The 16,539-nt window shown below is 42.2% G+C and overlaps 5 protein-coding genes across 7 annotated transcripts; all 5 read right to left on the reverse strand.

The window, feature by feature from the left end:
* Positions 1 to 43: 43 nt before the first annotated feature.
* Positions 44 to 522, reverse strand: LOC136199977 (mediator of RNA polymerase II transcription subunit 11-like). The gene is made up of 3 exons (XM_065990297.1): positions 469 to 522; positions 311 to 421; positions 44 to 259 (listed from the first exon to the last, which is right to left on the reverse strand). The coding sequence occupies exons 1-3, from the start codon at positions 520 to 522 to the stop codon at positions 44 to 46; spliced, it is 381 nt and encodes a 126-aa protein (XP_065846369.1).
* LOC136183406 (nuclear pore complex protein Nup85-like) lies at positions 514 to 4,045 on the reverse strand. The gene is made up of 26 exons (XM_065970024.1): positions 3,982 to 4,045; positions 3,861 to 3,927; positions 3,750 to 3,811; positions 3,592 to 3,694; positions 3,438 to 3,539; positions 3,308 to 3,368; positions 3,176 to 3,252; positions 3,078 to 3,115; positions 2,955 to 3,024; positions 2,777 to 2,898; positions 2,627 to 2,713; positions 2,529 to 2,576; positions 2,355 to 2,471; positions 2,259 to 2,296; positions 2,111 to 2,201; positions 1,877 to 2,055; positions 1,749 to 1,814; positions 1,646 to 1,696; positions 1,494 to 1,594; positions 1,361 to 1,446; positions 1,266 to 1,297; positions 1,117 to 1,217; positions 972 to 1,071; positions 864 to 915; positions 701 to 808; positions 514 to 647 (listed from the first exon to the last, which is right to left on the reverse strand). The coding sequence occupies exons 3-26, from the start codon at positions 3,774 to 3,776 to the stop codon at positions 570 to 572; spliced, it is 1,935 nt and encodes a 644-aa protein (XP_065826096.1). The 5' UTR covers positions 3,777 to 3,811; positions 3,861 to 3,927; positions 3,982 to 4,045; the 3' UTR covers positions 514 to 569.
* A 712-nt stretch (positions 4,046 to 4,757) lies between these two features.
* On the reverse strand, positions 4,758 to 9,503 carry LOC136183404 (uncharacterized). Its single transcript, XM_065970022.1, has 20 exons — positions 9,099 to 9,503; positions 8,979 to 9,050; positions 8,863 to 8,922; positions 8,733 to 8,810; positions 8,609 to 8,680; positions 8,489 to 8,560; positions 8,351 to 8,434; positions 8,219 to 8,287; positions 8,100 to 8,171; positions 7,945 to 8,016; positions 7,822 to 7,893; positions 7,696 to 7,761; positions 7,554 to 7,622; positions 7,431 to 7,502; positions 7,305 to 7,376; positions 7,176 to 7,250; positions 7,071 to 7,127; positions 6,811 to 7,013; positions 4,997 to 6,757; positions 4,758 to 4,940 (listed from the first exon to the last, which is right to left on the reverse strand). Exons 1-20 carry the CDS (start codon positions 9,377 to 9,379, stop codon positions 4,837 to 4,839), a joined length of 3,483 nt encoding a protein of 1,160 aa, XP_065826094.1. The 5' UTR covers positions 9,380 to 9,503; the 3' UTR covers positions 4,758 to 4,836.
* A 127-nt stretch (positions 9,504 to 9,630) lies between these two features.
* LOC136183407 (cytoplasmic tRNA 2-thiolation protein 1-like) lies at positions 9,631 to 11,761 on the reverse strand. Of its 2 annotated transcripts, none has more exons than XM_065970026.1 (15): positions 11,690 to 11,761; positions 11,518 to 11,641; positions 11,350 to 11,468; positions 11,228 to 11,284; positions 11,019 to 11,076; positions 10,887 to 10,964; positions 10,795 to 10,836; positions 10,687 to 10,739; positions 10,484 to 10,548; positions 10,371 to 10,436; positions 10,254 to 10,312; positions 10,138 to 10,197; positions 9,994 to 10,081; positions 9,916 to 9,946; positions 9,631 to 9,848 (listed from the first exon to the last, which is right to left on the reverse strand). In XM_065970026.1, exons 1-15 carry the CDS (start codon positions 11,744 to 11,746, stop codon positions 9,759 to 9,761), a joined length of 1,047 nt encoding a protein of 348 aa, XP_065826098.1. In that variant the 5' UTR covers positions 11,747 to 11,761; the 3' UTR covers positions 9,631 to 9,758. The 2 variants fall into 2 exon arrangements, with proteins under 2 accessions (XP_065826098.1, XP_065826097.1); XM_065970025.1 differs by having other exon boundaries at positions 9,913 to 9,946.
* Positions 11,762 to 12,047: 286 nt separating this feature from the next.
* LOC136200206 (uncharacterized) lies at positions 12,048 to 16,413 on the reverse strand. 2 transcript variants are annotated; one of them, XM_065990554.1, is made up of 11 exons: positions 15,974 to 16,413; positions 15,691 to 15,915; positions 15,416 to 15,632; positions 15,312 to 15,362; positions 15,148 to 15,225; positions 15,006 to 15,089; positions 14,864 to 14,947; positions 14,732 to 14,806; positions 14,631 to 14,672; positions 14,449 to 14,582; positions 12,048 to 14,396 (listed from the first exon to the last, which is right to left on the reverse strand). In XM_065990554.1, exons 1-11 carry the CDS (start codon positions 16,224 to 16,226, stop codon positions 13,576 to 13,578), a joined length of 2,064 nt encoding a protein of 687 aa, XP_065846626.1. In that variant the 5' UTR covers positions 16,227 to 16,413; the 3' UTR covers positions 12,048 to 13,575. The 2 variants fall into 2 exon arrangements, with proteins under 2 accessions (XP_065846626.1, XP_065846625.1); XM_065990553.1 differs by having other exon boundaries at positions 15,965 to 16,413.
* Between the last annotated feature and the right edge of the window lie 126 nt (positions 16,414 to 16,539).

Below are 16,539 nucleotides of genomic sequence, written 5' to 3' on the forward strand. Positions count from 1 at the left end.
AAGCAAATTCACGACAAATTTACTTCGATTCATTAAAAAACTGCTACGAAACGTCCATGCGTTCTTCCTTTTCATTACTAGTATCGTTTTTCTGCTCTAAGGCGTCGACGACGGCGTAAAGTCCCTTTTCTATCAGCTCCGTTCGTTGGCAGGTCAAGTCGAGTCTCTTCTCGTCCCCGTACACGCAATCTCCGTGCCACTGTGCGGTCGCGACGACGCTCAAGTAGTTGATTTGATCTGACAAACGATGTTCCACGTTCTAGATCAGAAATTCATAAATAGCCAATGAAAGCGGTTGTTTCTTCCTTACGTGTATTAGTTTTATAAAAGACTCGGCATTTTCTTGCGCCTTTCCCGAGTTTTCTGGTGTTGCGAGTGCTTTGAGGGCCTCTCCTGCGTAATTGATCGATCTGGCAATGTCCTGCGAGGAAGAATGATCCAACGGCCGTTGCTTTAGTTAGAGAATACCTTCTCGATCTCGTCCAGCTGTTTTACGCGACTAAGAAGAGCAGCTTCAGACATTTCTTTTCCATATAGCGCACGGTAATGCAATACAAAAACAGACTCGTTCAATTTTCTAAAATTCCCCTTGCTAAATTTCGTGCCAATCCTAATCGTAATAGTTCAATCTTATCCTCTTCAAAATTCTAGAAAACAGTCACAAATAAAATATTAATTAAATTTTTAATTAATATTCTACCTCGATCTCTTCAGCCTCGTTCTTTGGCAATATTTCATCTACTTCCGGGCCATCGACTTCCTCCAAGCACTGCAGTAGGACGTAAGTCTGCTCTTGATTAAAGACCATCTGAAAAAATCAATAATTAATCTGATTATCATCGAGACTCTCCAATGCCCCTTACATTATCAACTTCAAGCAAAGGCAATGCATCCACAAGTAAAGCCAGCCAAAACCTTACCCGAAAGAGCCCTCACAAAAAAACAGATACTCAAAGTAGTGGCCACTCTACCTTCTGGGTGCCAATTTCGATTCGAGCAAAGTCACTAGAACTTCGCCTGCAGCTTCAAATTTTGCGTCTTCATAGAGACGATGAAATTCTCGGTATTTACCTTCACAAATATTTTTAAAAATTTATTATCGCGCTTCTTTTGTACTTAAAAATATAATTTTTTCATTGATCAGCATGTCTGGTCCCAAGTGATCAAGAAGATCCAACCCAATAAATTCCCCCGCCTCAGCATAATGATCCAATATCCTAAAATTAAATATTAGCTAAAGTAGCCGTCTTTTCTCAAAAACGAACTTGTCAGCTACTCCAGCTGCCAAAGAAGGATCCTAAAATAAAGAAAACGAAATGCAAGTGAGTGAGAATAAACAACTACCGGTACTTATAAATACTTTTGATTTAATTGACCAATTGAGTGCTGATCCGAGTCGTCCATTTAAGAGAGCCCGCATTGTCATTGCCTTGCACAAGCTCTGACCTAGAAAAATAAATCAAACTATATAAAACTTTCAAGAATGCTTCTGCCTTGGTGTGGGAGATCGTATTTTCGACATAAGTGGAGAAGTTTCACTGCTTTCGCTTCGGTTTCCAGGGGAACCCGATCAAGAAGAGCCTCAATATGATCCCTTGAAAAATAGATCAAAAGTTTGCCACGTGAGAAACTGCTTGAGCCTCACCTTCCACGAATTGGGCAATAGGAAAAGTACTCCGCCGAAACCTCCCACAAACTGAAACATCACAAAGGTCCAACATTCTCAATTTAAAAAAATAATACTTTACCTTTGATGATGCATTAGACTATTTCCATATTCTAGCAATAGAAACTCTCTCAAGCCAGGACCGTATCTATTGGGGACCAGCAATATTAGTTAGTAGAGCGAAAAAAGCAAAAATGTTCACGTGCATACTCAAGTTTAAAAGCTTTCAGATGACCGCCGAAATGAAGAAGATCCGTCAGATGAGCGACAGCCCACCAGTTGCCCGTGCAAGAGCTGGCTAGAGACAAAACGTCTTCCAAGCTATAGCGCAAGGCGGCGAGAAGAATTTCATCAAGCAAGCCCAAGTCATCGTCTGTCTCCAAAGGAGGCTAAATGTGAAGTTATCATTATTCTTTTCGTTTGTCTGATAGCGTTACTGCTTACCACGTGATACTGGACGTCGATTGCTCTCACCGTGGGATTGCAAAACACAAGCCGTACAACCATCTGCTTGTACCACGTGTTGCACAACTCCCTTTGGATGAAGAGACCATTGGGGGAAAGAATTAGTCAAAGAATCTATATTGCTGACTTGAGATCTTCAAAAACCGTTTCGTCACCACAAAGAATCTAACGTGATGTACGAGTGTTGATAATAATAACCAATATTTTTTTCGGTAAGTCATGCCTGGACAATTTGCTCAAGGTGAGGCTGACCCAAGAAGGCGCCCTTGTCTCTCTCGGCTATGCATTCAATTTGCCATCGTTGCCACCTGACGGCATAATCGGACACATTTGATTTGCTCTAAAAATGCAGAGTTGATTTCGTTGATCAATTAAGAAATCAACTTTAAACGTGTACATGAAAGTGAGGCATTCTCTTCAACAGACTGTCTAGACTAGCAAAAGCCTAAAGAAAGAAAGGCTGAAAAAATGTAAAAAACAATTTTAGTTTCTTACGTCGTGAGTGCCCGGTTTCCGCGCTGGGTGCTGCATCAATAAATTCCTCGCTTCCTCGAGTCTTCCATACAGAACCAGCATCTTGACCTAAAACAAAACGAAAGTAAGGATTGTGGCTCTACACAGTCTGTCAAGACGATAATATCGTACAGCATTCCAATAGTGGTGATGACGATCAGGTGCTGAATATTCTGTCACTTTTCTAACGACGTGATTCACTTCGGGACTGTGAAAACGAATCCAATCCAGCAACTGAGGCACGACGCAGTTTCCTATAGGAGTCTAGTCACTAAGCAATTATGTATGACCACCGCCTGTTCTCATATACCGGGAGTCGATTCGAGAGTGAGAATTTCTACCAAATGCCACACAAGTTCCATCATACTGGACACATCGTACTGCAAAAGAGAACAGAGTCGCGTCGCTTTCGAAAACAATCTGACCCCTTTACCTGAGCCTTTAGCCAATTATTCTCTCCTCCACCGCTATCTAGTACCACAGAAAGAAATCGTCACAGTTTGATTTGATGACAATTTTTTTCTAACATACCACTGTCCGCTAATTCTTCGAGACTTAGCGTACACGCTCTCATTATAGCGCGATACTCCCGACTAGTCCGGACCAATCTATAGAAAAAATCCCGACGTGACGTCATAAAACAAAATGACGAAAATGTCTTGCATCTCGCGTTTCGTCTCGGACGTCGCACGCTCCATGTTCTCCTGCAGTCGCACGAAAACCGCTGAAAAAAAAAAAACGAAAACAAATTCTCGCTAACCGGGTTCCTCGATTCGTCGCTTCGTCTGCGTACCGTGCCCTTCGTTGGCCAACTTTCGCGTCGCCGAATTCCACACGTCTCGCTGCGGTGAAATTTCGTGGACGCGCGACGGTGCTCTGTCGCGCGGTAGCCATGCTAAACGGAGCCGATTCGAATCGATCGCCGCTTTCGAAATGCTTTGCGTTACGCAGTTTTAGCGACGGATGGGGTCCTGGAACGCTGTAAATGCCCAAGCCGAGCAAACCGCGCCATTTCGAGGCGAGCGGAAGGCCCCACCGCTCGTCGATAATCTGGACGATGAAACGTCTGATTTCTACGCCTCGATGAGTGGTTTTCGCCGCTTACTGTCGTCGGAATTTCGTCTTCTTGCATTGATCAGATTCGATGTCCCGTATCAGTTTCTATGTCTGAATTTTATTATCCGTGCTGAATGGTCGAGTAGTTTTTTCAAGCTACGTTCGCTTGGTGAAAGGATTCTTCGTTCGATCGAGAGCCGGCAGCCATTTTTCTTGAATTTTGCTGACTAAGCATACTGACGTAACTGTACATCACTTCTAGGAGCTGTACGCACGCATACGTTCGTTTTTTTGCGTCGAATAGCGACCGAACGACTCTAGAATGGCATAGAATTCATCTTTCGTGGCCTATTTTTGCGCTTTGCTCGTTGTAGGACGCGTTTCGTAGGGTATTGCCTATCCTCTTGCATCAGACAATGATGTCACACACTGATGTCATTTTCTGTTAGCTCCTCCTCCCTTCACCGTTTTCTCTCGTTTTGAAACCGAATTGTGGCGAAATTTTGCTCAAAACGATAGTAGAATTGAATTTGCAGTTGATTCGAATTGACTCCCCATTCCAAACGACGCTCGTTTTTGCGCTGTAAAGCTGCGTTACAAATCAGGCCCCGCCTCTCCGAGTATAAATAGCCAGCTCGTGCATCTACAATCAGAGTTCGAAGAGCTAGGATAGAAGGGAGCAGGTAACTCTCCCCAAGGTGTGACCATTATGCCCGGTGGCTGGTCAATTTCCTCACTTGACAAGGGCTTGGCGCCGCCAGCCTTCCTAGCAATGACGTGAGCAAGGCATTCTGGTATCGTATAAATCTCCATAGCACCGTCTTCCGCGGGGTTTAATATCGGGTGTCGTTTTTACTTTTTGAAAAAGTTCTCCAATTCAAAAGAGCACGTTTTTTGACCTTCTGACGGTCAAACAACGCATTTTTGAACTTGTGGCAGCCACGTGGCGAAAGGGGGCCTCACTACTTCTCTCCAAACCTGATACTTTACGTAGCACGCTTCATTTACATTTTCTAGTTTTTTGTTACATTGTTAACAATCTTAAGTGATAGTTTGTGCTGCAATACATGCATATCGAGCTTGTGTACGTTTTCTACGCCATCGAGTGCCAAAGACCTACCTACCACTGCGCTATGTTATTCACCACTGAGGAAGTACACCAGAAAATTGTAGAACTGACATTTCTGACGGCTTTCCTTTACTTTTCTACACGACCAGATGAATTGAATTACAATTTTCCCTAAGATCAAACACTGTCAATGCAAGACACTCAGACCAGCCTAATCGCTAACTTACCCAATATGTAAAGAACGAATAAGCCGTTGATCGCAACCAAGATGCCTGAATAGACATACTGGTCCAACGAGGTGCTGCTATCTTTTTGACTAGAAATAGCCTGAGACAGAACAAGGAGAGTCCCAAACATTAGATTTAGAGATATGACAAACAGCGACAACAATTGCAGCCAGTGCTCAGACCTCCTCTTGATTGGCTGAAATTGAGCGTGCAGAAGTAGAAACACATTTGCTAAAATCGCGGCTACTGCTACACCGGAGTGGCTGTCTTGCCCGAAAAATTGAATTCCGCACGTAAGGACGAGTTTTCGGGTGATCTCCACCACTTCCCAGTACCAGAACTTTGGCTCGTAATTCTCGTTCAGGAAATGAAGAGAATGAACAACATTGTCGCGGAACGAAACTGGCAAATGAGCTGCAAACTGATCACTTGATTCATCGTCGCTGTCTTCACTAGCAGTTCTTTCAAAACGTTTGTGTTTGTAATACAGACCAATATACAGCAGAATCGGAAGACCGACGACGTATATCGTCAGTGACCAGCAAATGATCCACACCGACTTCCACGGAGAATCGTCGTACTTACACTCTAAGCTCAAGTCGGCTTTCAAAAACCATTTGCAAAACGGTTCGTTTTTGTCAGACGACAGGCAGATGTTCAAACACGTCCACGGTTTGTAGGGTAAAACGGCGACTATTTGAGCTGTAGTGGCTGGATAGCATATAAACAACAGCCACCAAGTTTTCTGCAGACACGACAACTGCGCTGACGATGCATCATCCCGTTCTGTGACAGAACCGCGTTTACAAAATTTCGGTAGAGCCCTGTATCGGATTCCATAGTACGTCCAGATGATGCATATGATGACCGCTTGACAAGACGTGGTGAATAATGGAGTCGTTAGAGCATTGAGCCTTAGTGACTTGGCCAAGCAAGACGGTGCTGCTACAGCGATAACGTTCAGTTCAATGATTTTCAGATACTGACCGAATGATAGCAACACTTTTGGCCACGGTATATGAGCCAGTGCTTGAACGACTCCGGCCATCACTTGGCCAAATCCGACGACGATTTTGATCTTTGCTGCAATGTGATCGACTAGACTTCGTCTGCCCTTCTTTTGAGCTCGTGCTGCAAAGTAAAGTAGTAGAATAACTATGCTCACAAGTACAACTATTCCTAATAGCTGTAAAGCCGTTCTCCATGCAGCCGGACATTCGTAGCATTTGTTAAACCAGGAGTAGTACGACGGCTCACAAACGGCACACAGAGTGCCTTTGTAGCCTTTCGAGCACATGTCTGATTCACGAATTCTCGTTTTCTGACTACCGTCGACTCCATTGCAGCTACCCTCAATGGGACACCGATGAATTTGCGGGAACGGTTTGGCGTACTCGACAGCATTATTTTCACCTTGTACCTGTAAAGTTTCGACGAAGTGTACGTATTCGTTTTCGAGCTGCGTTCCACTGTATTGATTGGATATGTTCCAGCTCATCCAATAGCCGACTTCAACCGAAAGATAGTCGTTCGAACATTTTTGTCCATTCTCAGAACAAACGTAACACTTTCCAAATCTGTTGAACCTGTAATGATTGTCCAAACAGAAGCAAGCTCTGTAATAGGCCTCGTCGGTGGTGTTAGTTCCCGTTGGACACACTATGCAGTCAGCTGCGCTTTTACCTCCCTTCGAAGGCACGTACTTCCCTTTTCCGCAAGACAAACACTTGCTCTGTCCCGTTCTATCTTGATAGAATCCTCCTATGAAACGTATGCTCATCTGAAATGTCTGTCAAATATTAGAAATCGTTAACCTCGAGGACACAGAGAGCAGGACTTATGATTGAGAAGCGACGAATCTCCGTATGTTCCTATTGGGCACAGAGTGCAAAGTGCTGATCCGCTAGGACTATCTCTACAGCAATTTCGTTGACAAACGTATCCCTTTGCGGACAAGTAACCAGCCGACATAAAAGGTACTTTCAGGGTCACATTCGTCGCTTTGGTTACACAGTATCTGCATTTGGAAAGAAATCGAACATAACCATAAAATCAATTTACCCCATTCACCCACATGTGAGTGGTATTGGAGAACGGCGGCAATTCTCCTGCAACCGAACAATTGAGATAACTAAAAAATTGCTTTACTATGATGCTTTCATATATCCAATGACTTAACATAGCTGTACTACTGGGTGATGAGAACGAAAACGCGCTTCTCGGAAGGGAATGAAGTGGATTGTCCTGTAGATATCTATAGAATCACTTCATAAAATTTTGTCCCATGGCCACTGCGGGTATTTAATACATTTCTTTCACTTTGCCCAAATCCGAGAACGCGCCATCTTCGAAAGTCGTTATGTTATTTCCGATTAAATTCCTATCATTCAAAGTATTCAGAGGTTGCACTAGCTATATGTATACAATAGTATACAGGAATTTCAAGTTGGTCAAATTTCTGAACGTTGCAGCTCTCACAGCCGCAACTCTGTTGTACGCCGCATGTCTGCATCATATTATACAACTATAGTACACAAATATAGATATGAACGTTTACATTTCGTGCAGGAACGGTCTGTTCAAAATTTCAGCCGGCAGTTCTTTTATACGATTCCAAGAAACGTCTCTTGATTTGGCATAAAAGCATAATGCATATTTCAATCGGTGAGTGTTAATTAAGTTTCCGCTATAAGACGTACAAAGTTTTGACTTGAACTGTTTCCAGTAGTGTTTCTAAATCGAAAATGCTGTTGTTAAATAAATCTCTTCATTGAAGAAGAAATAGACGGTCGATAATTAATGATGTAAGATAACTGAGAGTATACAATTTCAAAATGAAGGTTCGTTTTTGAAAAGGAGTCCCATCCAGAACCTTTAGTCGATTTTCTGACAGATTTCTAAATAAGTAAATAAAATACGATCTAAACCATTAGTCGACTGTGTCATACAAGTAATAAAAGTCCTTTTGGCTTTTGAAAGTGTCTTTCTCCAAGTTCTGGATCTCATTTTGAGATAGGTCTCTACAATAATGAATCATTCGATTACTTTTCAAGAAATAGACACATTGGAAACATATATTAATAGAGCACCGCTTTTTCCTTACAGAAAGATAAGACGAGGAAGCAAAGCAAAGGCTTGGTAGTCGACTTTGTGAATATGATTTTGTAAAAGTTTTCTGCACTCAGCACATTTATAATGCGCTGACGCAAAAGGGTAACTTACAATTGAGCGAGGCAGGGCAAGTCAAAAGCATCGGCCGTAAGCTCGCTGATAGAGTTCACACGCAAATCCCTAAAAATTCCTCGACTTAATTTCAAATAGCGATTCAGCTAGTTGTTTATGATTTAGGCTTACAATGTGAAAAAACCATATTTGCAATTTCCTACCGAGACTAACATCGATTTTGTAAGCGTTTTCAAGTTGTTGCTGGAAATGTCTCTACATAAAAACTGCTTGCTATAATTAAAAGTGCCCAGCACCAATTTTGCATACAAAGAGCTCAAATTCGGAAGGTGACTAAATCCTTCTACACCAATGGCTTCTACGCTGTTCTGGGACAAGTCTCTAAAAAGTAATGTTAGATTGGCCTTCTTCGAATTACTTGATACATACAAAGTCTGAAGCTGAGACATGTTGAAAAAGGCCCCACTTTCCAAATGGATGATTTTGTTCACTCTCAAATTTCTGCCATACAATATCCAAACTGCTTGTGCACGTTCCAGAAAATTCATCTTACATCTTAATCAATTTGTTGTAGGTGACTCCTTTCCGAAAAAAACCTTTAACTGAACGCAAACAATTGTAGCTCAAATCGCTAGATTTTCACATGTTCAACAAAGGACGTGTTTTTTCCGGGTACATCATACAGTTGCTTAAGATTGCCTGGCAAGAGAAACGGCTTTGACAGTTTATTAGAGGAACCGAAGCTAAAGCACAGAAAATAAAAGAAGGTGCTATATCTTTCCTAAATTTACACACTTACATCTCTGTCAAAAACTGAAAACGCTGAAAGTACTTGGAATCTACGTAGTCAATCGAGCTGTGATTGAAAAGGCTAAATACGATTAGTGAGATGAATGTGCAACCGGATCAAGCTTTATACAAGGTCGTCGCATTGCGAGGCAGAGTCTCGGCGGGAGGCAAACGAGTAAGCGGCTTCCCTGAGCAGTCAACAATTCCTCTTTTTAAGTTGCAAGCGCAGTGGTGCTGACAGCCCTCGTAAAAACTAGCGAGGATTAGATCAGTGCAGACAAGCAGTAATAGCAAAGAGCGAGGAGGAGACATGACGCAAATGAACTGTCGCAGGGCAGAACCTTGCTTTATCTGTGTCAGCAACTTGAAAGAGAAGCTGGGGGAACGATGTAGCAATACTTGTTGAAACATTGAAACTGAATCAAAACAATGCACTGTTACACTACCGTACCTTTCTCCAGAACAACTTTCCTCTCACGAGTTGTCGAAGATCATGCATTCGAACGTTTGCCAAACTACTCTGATTATGTCACATTTCTACAGGCCCTTTTGTATCCTTCTTTCGGTTTCGCTCTTAAGTGGCTCCCGGGTTTTTGTACTCTGAAACAGAAGCTAGGTAGCATTCGGTATGCCGGTCACTGACATAAGAAGTCGGGTGACGCTACATTAGAAAGAATTCTTCAATGGAGTCAGAAAAGGTAGAAAAACTTTCAACTGCAAACGTATATGTTACCATGGCCGTTATCTATTAACCTTTGTAGACTTCTCTTAGGAGCGTTTCTTGAAAATATTAAAAGTCTAGTGATGACTTCACCTTGTCAGGTTTTTCGGCGTCACACTTGTCTTTTTCTTTTCCCTTCCCATCAAAAAGTTGAGAGCGCTAAAAGACAATACAGCATATAGAAATCTCATCAAAACCTCCACGTTGTGCGATAGGTTACAACGACCTTGGCTGTGTGTGTCTTGCCAACAGCCAACCTACACTCGCTCTATATTTAAAAATTTCGCATGGCCACGACCGTCACCTCGGTAATCCTTTGTTTAGGCCTTCCAGTAGAATGCACGCTTTGCAGAGTGGTTGGCTTGAAATGTATCCACATTGTGAACACGTACCTTATATATCGGAAAACAATTATGCTATTATTTAATTACTTATAAAGAATGCACACCTAGCTTCGGAAATTTGACTGTTTCTCGAAAAGAGAGACGTTCACCCGAATGAATTATATCTAGAGCAAAGAGAACACGTAGCCAAGACACAAGGTGTCACGGTTCTGTTTCTCACCTATTATGGCTGTAGAACGAATTGATTCCAAGTCTTTCAGAAAAGTGCGGGCATGTCCTCTAAGATAAGAAGAGGCTCATAACAAATGATTGCAGTACTACTCCGTTTTTGAGCTACCTATAGGCGTTGGGCGAATAAATGCACTCGGTTGAAAAGTAGTCTAGCTTCTTAAAGTACGCATACCTGAAAACATTAATTGATTTACATCAAACTTTACTGCAATTACTCACATAACAATTTCTTTCTCGTACGTGTATTTGAAGGGTTTGGATCGAGGTATGCCGCCGTCACCGCCCTGCAGACAATAAATAAGTGTTATTAGCTGATTGATTTCCTAGAATGTTCAGACACACTATACTATAGTACAGGTACCCACTTCAGTATTCAGATCAACCACTACCCATCATTGTGACATTATTGTTACAGTACTTACAGACGTCGTTATGGCTGTACATCTTTGCAACCTGGCAATGTCCCCACGCAAAACTAATAATAAATTGATACCCCCAAAAACTCTATATAACAGAGAGCTTCTCCTTACTATTCATCAGCACCGTTTCTGCTATGTCGTCAGCGTTGTGACCTAGTTTATTAAATAAATCAATAGAGATATTAACACGGTGATTCACACACCAGTCACAATTCGATCTACTTTTTCCATAGCTGCTCCTCTATCTAAAGCCTGCCTTCTAAACACTCCGCAAAAAGTGCCTTGGGCAAACGCACCAATAAATAAACAGGCGTATTATTAATCAAGTGCCTTACAGTTATTCTTCAAGCCAATTTGCTGAACAATTTCATCCATAGTCCAACCGTAGAGCTCCTACAAGACACAAAATTATTTCTAACTCCGCGAAAAAAAATTCCAACAAAAAGAAAGAGAAAATAGGCCCACGCGTGCACTCATATTAAATTAATTAATCAAAAACACCCAACTCCACTAACATATCACAGAACCTCTGAAAAAAGAAAACCTTATATGAGACAACTCTGAGAGGCAAACCATACTGAACTTCATTTCGCTTCACCGTCTGATCAATGTCAAAGATTATGTTTTATTAATTAATTTATTTGTTTGGTATTTCCACTACTGTACTTCGAGTGAATCGTCTCTGTATCCCGTTATTCCTTCATCGATCGACAGTAGCATAAGGTTTAATCCGTAGTCGTGTCTCTCGTTCAAAAGTTTCATTATGTAAGCCAAAACCGTCGAATCTTCAATAATTCGATGAGAAACTCCTCCACGTTGCTTTCGTTCGTTTACCTTTTCCTCCTGATGCGGCAACGGCAACCGACTCACCGCGACGAAAATTGATTTCTTTTCGTATCGTATCGTGAACTTCTGACTCGAAAGCGACGAAAAAGCATTCCTTGCACAGAGCCTCGCCCTAGGACAGTTTGCCTACAACTCATCAGCATTAGACGTCCCTCCGAACCGTTTTAGGTCGCTTGAGGGTAGCGTTTCGCTCGCAAAGAGCGCATTTCAGCGGCATGATCGATCTACTAGCGCACTGTAAGTGACGTAACAACTCAAAAAATGTAGCTTTCTCGGCTAAATAGAATTTTTTGTAGTACACTGCATGAGTTCATTTTTAGACGCATGTGGAATTTCTCTTTCAACACAATAAATTTACTGAAACAAAATTCGAGTAACATACGTATTCGCGTTTTCTACAGAGATTGTTTGACAGAAACTAAAGCAATAAAATATTTTCACTTAGCGAAAGCCGTGAGTATGACGAAAAGAATTTTGATACAGACAATCAGTTGGATAGAAAATTTCTAGTGCACGAGTTCAAAATAAAACTTTACTGCCAATAAAGAGTCTTTATTGTACAAACTGATGAACTGAAAAGTACCAAAAGATGTAAACATAAAAACTAGTTTGAGTTCTGGCTGCTGAGAGATGATCTAAAGTCTTCATCAATGTCGTCGCTCACATTGTCACCTGCGACTGCTGTGAGAAGTGGAGCTTTTTCGTCTTCAGACAAAACGTCTTGTATCAAATCAGAGCTGCGTCCCCACTTAAACAGAGTTAAAGCTAGCAGTCTTTTTACAGAAAGGCAAAATGGCTTTGAAAATATTGTAAACACCAAGGGATTTGAAATTGCTCCAACTGAAAGCACCACCAAGGCAGTGTAAGCTGTGTCGTTATTAATAATCATGAGTAAAGCAAAAGCTGACCAACAAACCAAAGTAAGAAAGGCAATTATGATAAGCCTAATGCCCAAGCCTTTGACTGTGACAGCCTGTGAGCTTGCAGGGGCTCTACAGAACTTTGCTAAAATGCAGATGTACGCTAAGGCGGCAAACACCAGCAGTATCAAAATGACGACAGATATAATCCAGCAAAGAAAGAGTGAAATCTTCGATACAACGTGTTTGACAGAAAACGGAAGAAGAAAATCATAAGCCATTGTGCACCACAAAGGACTTAAAACCTGGTTTTGAAAACTTCTCCCAATAAAATCTGAAAATGGAAATCGAACAAGGACTCCAACAGTAATAGCAACAATCCACTCCATGGCCAGAAAGATGACGATGATTTTGCGTGAGCAGTGACAATGACAACACAAACCAAATGTTGCTGCAGTATAATAAAAGGCAATCGTTGCTGTTATCATTCCTGACAGAGTCATGCTCATTTCCTGAAACGCTCCAACAAGATTGCAAATGACAGCCAACGTCCTTGACAGCTCGGAGTCAGTGCGTGGAAGCGGCAATAGTGTACAAGATAGCCTTATGAAGAGATAGTGAAGTAGCATATCAATGCCGAGCAGAAGGTCGGTTAGTGCCAAATTGATTATGAGTATTGAAGGAATGCCGTTTCTGCTTTCCCTGCGACGAGTACAACGCCAGACGATAACGATCACGTTTCCCAAGATGATAAGTGCCGTGCAAATCAGCCAGACGTAAACCATGCGACTTTCTGTCAAGTTTTCAGCCTTGTTTATGAAGACAGTCTCCGACCCAGTGCATAGGATGTCGTAGTGGCTGGGTGACGTTGAAATCGGCGCATTTGTGCCATTGGAAGAATGACTTCGTGGGCTAGAGGTCGAAGGCCGACGAGGAGCTGTTGTAAAGATGTTTGTGGGGTGCATGGTCTATAGTCTCGTGATCACCGTTGACCACCGGCGACGCCTAAAAAATTTGTTTCAAACGCTGTATCGTTCCATGTCCTAAAGAGCTAAAAAGTTTAAGACTTTACGGTGAGATTTGCATAGTAATAGGGGTTTCAATGCCAAGCCAAAGTTACATAAAGAGCCAACCGGAAGATCTGTAAAAGACGGATAGCTACTGTACATACAAAAAATGAAGTTCTTTACAGGTAAAATGAATCTGACAACGTAACCCAGTGACGATTATTTCGACTGTCGAACTTTCCCATAACCAACCTTTTCAATGGTTCCTTTCCGCTCTCAAGACAATCATCCATTTCCGTTCTCAGCTCCTCCAAGCACTCACTGCTCGTGGGTCGATTCTTCACGTTTCTCTCATCCGCGATCATTCGTGAGCATAGCAGATACAATCGACGTTGATTAGCCACCTGCCCCAGCTGCCTATTTCTCTCATCTCGAATAGGACTTACTCCAATAAGGATTTCAATCAAAGAAACGCCTAAACTATAGACGTCGCTAGGCAACGAGCTGTGAGCTGAAATTGGCTCAAATCGCTCAGGAGCAAGATAGTTAGCACTGACGGGGCCCACTGATCTAGACTCCAAAAAATGAGTAGCGCCCAGATCGCCTACTTTCACTTTCATGTCTCTCGTCACTAGCACATTTGTCGGCCGAATGTCGCCGTGCACATAGGGACGAGGCATCAGCTGGTGAAGGTAGGCAATCGCTGACGTTATCTCAATAGCGATTGACAGCTGCTCGTAAGTCGTCAAATAGCGAGAGCCTGAAGCTCGTGCGGCGATGATTAATTCGCTGACCGATCCTTGAAGCAATTCCGAGACGATTTGAAGTGGATGGCCTTCGCTCATTATCGCTCCGCACACCCGAATGATATTGGGGTGATGGAGTCGACTTGCAATGCGAACTTCGCGCTGAAACATTGGTATTAGATACGGTGTTGTTATCAGTTCATGGAATTTCTTGACGGCCACTTTCATACCGTGCCAGTGACCAACGACTACATCTGATAGAAAGCTCTCTTTGGAACAGCAGATACATGTTAGAGTATAAGTCACCTGCATATGCGCCAGATCCAAGCTTTTGTTGGGTCAAGCTAACCTGGTCCTTGTCAATGGTTAACACGTCAATGTATTCGTCAAGGCGGCGCTGAGACTCGGCGAGAGACGCTCTAAGACCTCTTAGCTCAACTCTAACAGAAAAATTCGACTAGATAATTCAATAATTGAGTTTAATTTACCGTTTGTCTTCAAGTTCTCCTTCACTTCTAACTAATTCAAGTCTATTGCCAACAACTTTACACAATACTACGAGTAATCTACTTGGTAAAGCGTTTTATACCTTTGAGCTTCAATTTCATCCAATCTTTTTCTATTCTGCGTCTCAAGATTTTCACAGCGTTCAGTCAATTGTAGTCTAAGCAAACGCACAAAGCAACGCCATTCGTAATATCGACCGTCAGTAATCTCTCACTTCTGGGATTTATAGTCCTCGACTTCACGCATCGCTGCTGTTCTTTCCTCTTCAAGGCTTCGACAACGTTCTTGCAGCTGACTTCTAAACAAACAAAAAGATGTTAGTCTACTTTTAAATATTATTCACTACAGTACTGTACTTTTGGGCCTTATATTCTTCAAGTTCATAAATTGCTCTTCTCCTTTCGGTTTCCCGAGTCTCGGCAAGTGCAGTCATGCGTATACTGATTCAGACAACACCTATCGATTTGAGCAGTCGTGCAGCTGGAATGCTTCTTTTACTTTTGAGCTTCGAGTTGGTTAAGTCTTCCCTTCAGCGTTTTGTTTTCGCTTTCAAGGGTTTGACACAGATTCTTCAACCTTGTTCGGAGGTAACAAAGCAAAATAATTATGAGTCCAGTTGCTACTTGGCTCCAATCAGAATGAGACGGAACAATTAAGTTTACCGCTGAATTGCAATGTCTGTAGCCGTTCCGTCTATGTTCCCTTTATTAGCTCTATAAAACAATCAAACCTTATGTATGGGCATAGGGACAGGATTTATCCTAACCCTAAAATTAACAATACTGTTGAATCCCTGATAATATTGCAGGACTTCACACTTTCGGAATCGTTTAGTTCCCTGTCACGAAATGCCAAATGTTGACGATGAGAATCGTAGCCTTTCCGTGCCATTAGTTTAAGTTTAACTTCTTTAATAGTATCATGCGTATAAACAGTGGCGAAAAAGCTTTCTTTGGACGATTTGACAAAAATCCGAATCATACCTTCGAATGAGATTACACGCGTTATAATCAATTAAAATTAGTTTATCAGTAACCTTACCAGGTAACATCAGAGTCAAAGGTAAGCCGCTTGCTTTGCTTCTTTTCAGCACAGTAGAAAGCAATTCTCTGTTACTTATATTTGCTTTGCCAAGAACTAAAGACTGCTCTAAAAAGCCGTAACCCTCCTCCTTTTCTATTAGACGTTTGAGGGATGCTACAGTCTTTTCCTCCTGGTCCCCGTAAAAATAGAGTCTGCCTGTTGGCATTAGAATTCCAGTTGAATCTAGAAAAAATGTAACGGCCTATTATTACCACACTGCTAGTGTACCAACCGCCAATACGTTTTTCATTTTCAGAAAGGACGGAAGTTCTGCACTCAATAGTTGAACCGTTTGAAATACCGTACTCCCAAAGGGCTTGCTTTCCACGCAAATGACATCCACCGTACAGTAAAATTAGGTCCAACGTCAAGTTGTCGCTATCTAGACCTATTTTCTCTTTCACACGTAGTTTCAAAACATCCACAGTGTCAAAACTGTCGACATTGACTACTAGAGTTCGTGTCGACTGTGCGACGTTGACAAAAATCTGCATGCCTGATTCGTGAACAAGAGCTAGAACTTCCAAAGAGTAGCAGCCGCACGTGATCGGCAATGAGTACGCTAACGCTGGACAAAGGCAGTTTCTACGTACACTCTGTACACAGTTCTGTACATCCAAATTTTAGAAATGGTTCAATTCAAAGATGTAGTCGTTCCGGGAGAAATGCTCGCAACGCAGTTGAATCCTATCGCTACAGGCACGGATTTCGCTCCCGACTCACCGCGACGAAAATTTTCTTGAGTTTCGTATCGTTTCGTAAACGTCTGACTCGGAGCCTCGCCCTAAGACAGTTTAGCTAGAACAT

This window comes from Oscarella lobularis, chromosome 2 (assembly GCF_947507565.1).
Source record: "Oscarella lobularis chromosome 2, ooOscLobu1.1, whole genome shotgun sequence".
Classification (NCBI taxonomy): domain Eukaryota; kingdom Metazoa; phylum Porifera; class Homoscleromorpha; order Homosclerophorida; family Oscarellidae; genus Oscarella; species Oscarella lobularis.

Excerpts from the sequence above, each read along its gene's own strand:
- LOC136199977 (XM_065990297.1), bottom strand. The coding sequence starts at position 522 with ATGTCTGAAGCTGCTCTTCTTAGTCGCGTAAAACAGCTGGACGAGATC. Across the intron at positions 422-468 it reads AGCTGGACGAGATCGAGAAG|GACATTGCCAGATCGATCAA; the intron begins GTATTCTCTAAC and ends TCTTCCTCGCAG. Across the intron at positions 260-310 it reads CTTTTATAAAACTAATACAC|AACGTGGAACATCGTTTGTC; the intron begins GTAAGGAAGAAA and ends TTTCTGATCTAG.
- LOC136183406 (XM_065970024.1), bottom strand. The coding sequence starts at position 3,776 with ATGCAAGAAGACGAAATTCCGACGACA. Across the intron at positions 3,116-3,175 it reads CGAAGAATTAGCGGACAGTG|ATAGCGGTGGAGGAGAGAAT; the intron begins GTATGTTAGAAA and ends CTGTGGTACTAG. Across the intron at positions 2,297-2,354 it reads ACCTTGAGCAAATTGTCCAG|ATTCTTTGTGGTGACGAAAC; the intron begins GCATGACTTACC and ends ACATCACGTTAG.
- LOC136183404 (XM_065970022.1), bottom strand. The coding sequence starts at position 9,379 with ATGTTTCAACAAGTATTGCTACATCGTTCCCCCAGCTTCTCTTTCAAG. Across the intron at positions 8,288-8,350 it reads AAATATGGTTTTTTCACATT|GGATTTGCGTGTGAACTCTA; the intron begins GTAAGCCTAAAT and ends AGGAATTTTTAG. Across the intron at positions 7,503-7,553 it reads AGACCGTTCCTGCACGAAAT|ACATGCGGCGTACAACAGAG; the intron begins GTAAACGTTCAT and ends AATATGATGCAG.
- LOC136183407 (XM_065970025.1), bottom strand. The coding sequence starts at position 11,746 with ATGCCGCTGAAATGCGCTCTTTGCGAGCGAAACGCTACCCTCAAGCGA. Across the intron at positions 10,313-10,370 it reads TATTCGCCCAACGCCTATAG|AGGACATGCCCGCACTTTTC; the intron begins GTAGCTCAAAAA and ends TTCTTATCTTAG. Across the intron at positions 10,198-10,253 it reads TCGTTCTACAGCCATAATAG|ATATAATTCATTCGGGTGAA; the intron begins GTGAGAAACAGA and ends TCTTTGCTCTAG.
- LOC136200206 (XM_065990553.1), bottom strand. The coding sequence starts at position 16,226 with ATGCAGATTTTTGTCAACGTCGCACAGTCGACACGAACTCTAGTAGTC. Across the intron at positions 14,807-14,863 it reads GAGGACTATAAATCCCAGAA|ACTACAATTGACTGAACGCT; the intron begins GTGAGAGATTAC and ends GCGTTTGCTTAG. Across the intron at positions 14,397-14,448 it reads TGGATCTGGCGCATATGCAG|ATGTAGTCGTTGGTCACTGG; the intron begins GTGACTTATACT and ends GCTTTCTATCAG.